At 39.4% G+C, this 4,061-nt stretch overlaps 1 protein-coding gene across 1 annotated transcript in view; it reads left to right on the top strand.

Moving 5' to 3' along the window:
* Window positions 1–2,513: 2,513 nt before the first annotated feature.
* The window catches only part of LOC102680899 (leucine-rich repeat-containing protein 15-like), a 2,009-nt gene continuing 461 nt past the window's right edge, over window positions 2,514–4,061 (top strand). Inside the window, exon 1 of the mRNA XM_006616367.2 lies at window positions 2,514–3,718. Within this exon, the coding sequence (XP_006616430.1) occupies window positions 2,679–3,701 (1,023 nt within the window). The 5' untranslated portion in view covers window positions 2,514–2,678 and the 3' untranslated portion in view covers window positions 3,702–3,718. The remainder of the gene's footprint in view (window positions 3,719–4,061) is intronic.

Raw genomic sequence — 4,061 nt, forward strand, 5'->3', positions numbered from 1 at the left:
ATCACGACGAATAATTTTTAATCGTGACTCCGATTTCTTCCGACTTCTTCTTCTTCTTCAATCCCGTTGTTGACGACGTTGTTGAATATTATTGAAAATTTTTCTCATCGCATTTTCTACGCGTTATACTCCTTATCACGAGACCGGTAATTCGCTTCTGGTGGCCAGACCGCAACTGGTGGAAGTGGCGGCGATAGTAATCGTTTCATTAAGTCCATACCTCCACTTATGTTGTCGGCCAGCTTGTTGACAGAGGTGATGTGTACAATAAACGAAACAGTTGTCGTTACTTATAATTTTTATCCACGTGACCGGTAAAAATAGTAAAATTTTCCTGCGCGTTAACAATATCGGTATGTAACATTATCTTTACTTTTAATATAATATAAATTATACACAACATCGTGCAAAATAAATAAATAATAGGTATTTGAAATCGTTTACAAATTACAAAAGTAAATTTCCTTTTAATCGTGAAAAAATAAATATTTCCAATTTAAGTTACTGTATCGTTCCTCGTTCGAAATTGGAATAAAGCTCGAAGGGAAGGCACGATTTTAAGGCGGTTATCGAAACCGCTATTGTTATCGGTGTCGTTGATAATAAAGCCACCGATGTAACGTACTGCATACTCAGCTAGAATTTTAAATGCTCTTTGGCTGTGCAATAGTCGTTCACCTGGTCGGTTCAATAACCCTTTTCCTAATAAAAAACTGAGGAAGAGGCAGATATATATATATACATATACGCAAGTGCAGATAGGTATATAATATTCCTCGCGAAGTAAAAGATTAAAACGAAAGTATACACGGTATGAAAATATCTCTGTCCATTTCATTGGAAATTTATTTTTCGAACGAGGAAATGATCTTAAATAGTTAATCCACTGTTCCCATATTTTCCATTCTGTACATTTTATTTCGTTAAAATTATCAAAAGATAACTTTTCGAAATTCTAAATACATTTAGAATTCCAAATTATTTTAAAAACTTTCCTTTTTTTAAAAAATCCTTTTATCTATTTTTGCAACGCGAACAAAGAATATTTATTATCAAACTTTTAGCGAATGGAATCGAGTTTGATCGATTCTTCGTCGCGGGGAAGATACAGTCGCCATAGGAACGGGAACTTCCATTTATGGCCGATGTCGCGGCAAAAATTGCAGCGTATTTTCACCGTCGAGGTTATGCTTTGCGGTTCCGCGGTTCTACGCGCTTATTCGCGACACGATTGAATCCCCCGAATACCAAAAATGATCGAAACGCCGTGCACATGCGAGAAAAAGAAGGACATCGAGAAGGAGGAACGAACCGATGAGATTTATCGGACGTGCAATCTTCCGACACGATTTATGTATCCTCGTAAGTGTGTGTGTAATTTATTAACATGACATTTTTCATATTTTTAACGAGTTACATGATCTTAATTATATACCTTGATCGAATCTCGACGACAGATCGGTCGATAAGTGTATGTATAACGTGTATTTTTCTTTCTTTCTTTCCTTCTTTCTTTTTTTCCTTTTTCTTTTTCTCTTTTTCGAGGAAAGGATTCCGCTCGAATGTTTTATGCAGTTCGTCGAATCGGTTCGCAGATTGATTTCGCGTGTAAAGTGTATACGACAAGAAATTCCTCGTATAGCTGAAACGATAACGTTCTGCTATTAATAAGTCGGTATTGACGATCGTCGAAGCTTATCGGGGGAATACGTACATTTTTGCACATGTCACTGAAACCTTTTCACAAGATAGGACTTGTTTGAACCACGTACGTACCACGTGTGGCATTTTCGTTCGTTAAATCGGATGTGCGATCTTTCAGTAAACAGATCGACTTGCTTTCTTGATTGAGAAACGAAAGAATGATTTCACATACGTGTCGAAATATCTACGCCGTGAATTTGTATTGGGTTTCGTACACGTAGTTCATGACTGCGGAAAGTATTTATATATATATTGTTGTATCTAACACGAAATATATTGTCGTAAATATACAACGCGAATATGCATTTTTCACATATGACTAAGACGATATTAAAAATGAAAATGCGGAAGATAACGGAAGCATTTTTTTTGTATCGTATTCGTATAAAAGATACGAATCGTCAAATTAACGAACGCCACATTCCAATTTCTATCGTCTCGAGAAATACTGCAATGGTAATCCAGTTAAAGAAAAATAACTTGACTGCCTCGAATCGCGAGATCAGATCGCGAAACGTTTGGTCCATAAAAATGCAGACATGGGAACAGATGCCTCGTCTCGCTAAAAAAAGAAGAAATAATTTCACGGAAATGATGAATTTTTAATATCGATACGAAGAAACTGGCTGACTTTTGGGTGGCGCTCAATCGTTTGATCTCTCGTTAAAATTGAATCGATTCAAGATGAAAACACGGTTAACGTCAAATCAACCGTAATCGACGATCGACAGAAGAGAAAGGAACTACTGTTCGATCGAAACAGTAGAGGGAATTGCGCGTTTAAAAAAAACGAAGGAAACGTGGAATTTGCAGAGAAATTGTAGGTGGAGTTGTAATACGTACACGCTGTATATACGGATGATATATTTATCGAATGGTATCTGAGCAACGGTGACCGTTTCAGTTTGTTCCGTTGGCTGCACATCGAGACGCGATCCCTCGTTCAGTAAGCATCCAGCATCTCTCTGCGTACCATGTGCTGCTTCCTCTTGCTCGTTTATCTCTTCTTATCGGTCACCGCTCGAGACGTCAGCGCGGAGGAAGCGGACTGCCAAGTTTATAATCATCTTTACGTTTGCCTGGGCAACAGCGTGCTGCACAGCGTCGCGTTCGAGGATGTGAACGCGGTGCAAACGATCGAGGATATAGAGCTTCATCTCGAGGGCCTCGGGATCCAGGATATCGCCAAGGACGCTTTCCTCGAAGTGGCCAACTCGTCCGCCCTCTACATTCGCGACAATCAATTGTCCAAGATTTTTAAACACTACTTCGCCGATTTGGACCAATTGACGTATCTCGATTTGAAGAACAACAGCATAAGGGACATAGAGGATGGCTCGTTCGCCAATTTGGACAGTTTGGAGACGCTGATATTGGATTACAATAACATGATCGCTTTCCGCCCCGGTATGTGGAAAGGTCTGGTGGATCTCCACGAATTGTACGCAACGAATAATAAAATCGCGTTGAGGAGGAACATGTTCAAAGGTCTGAGACACTTGGAGACTTTGGCGTTGGATTGTAACGAGATCAACGAGATACCGATCGGCGCGTTCAACGGGCTGCCCCATATCGATCTTCTTTATCTGTCGAGAAATAAAATCTCGTCCCTGCAATTGGAGGTGTTTCGCGGATTAAGCGAGATCAACGAATTGGATCTGGGGCGAAATTCGTTGAGAAGCGTGTCCGGTGGAATATTTCGTTATCTCAGGAATCTAAATTCATTGTGGCTGAACGGGAATCAGATCGTCATGATTAAGGCGGACACTTTCGAGGGGCTGGACAATCTGTTGCTCCTGTTCTTGAACAGCAACAACCTCCGTTTCGTGGACATGTCCGCTTTCGCCAGGATGAAGAATGTTACCGTCGATCCCGGCTTCAAGATAGCCGGGAGGACGATGGACAATGTTTCAAACGTGCAAGGACGATTCCGTTGTAACAACGTCGCGTATCAGTTGCCGTACGAGTGCACGGAGATTGGACCTCAGGTTCATTGATGCATAAATTACCTGGAGTATAACCAGTGCCGGTTTGATATAGAAAACGCGTTGTCCATTGTTTGTATAATGTTTGTTTGAGAATTCCAAATCAGTGACCATCTTTTTTCTCTAGGTTTTTCTTTTCTTTTTTTTCATTAATTTTATTTTATTATAATTCCATGCGGGTCACGCGAATATACACATGTGAATATACCGATTTCCTTTCTTCTTACAATGTACGATGTGAGTTTTCTTTAAAAAAAGTGCTTTTAAAGAGTTGTTTAGAGAATTGAGAGAATTTTCCATTTCTCAATTCGTTTCACAATTATTTTTTTTTTTTTTTTTTTTAAAAGATTTTCTATCATCGCTTCAATTTTT

Source organism: Apis dorsata, unplaced genomic scaffold (genome assembly GCF_000469605.1).
Source record: "Apis dorsata unplaced genomic scaffold, Apis dorsata 1.3 scaffold_262, whole genome shotgun sequence".
NCBI classification, from domain to species: Eukaryota; Metazoa; Arthropoda; class Insecta; order Hymenoptera; family Apidae; genus Apis; species Apis dorsata.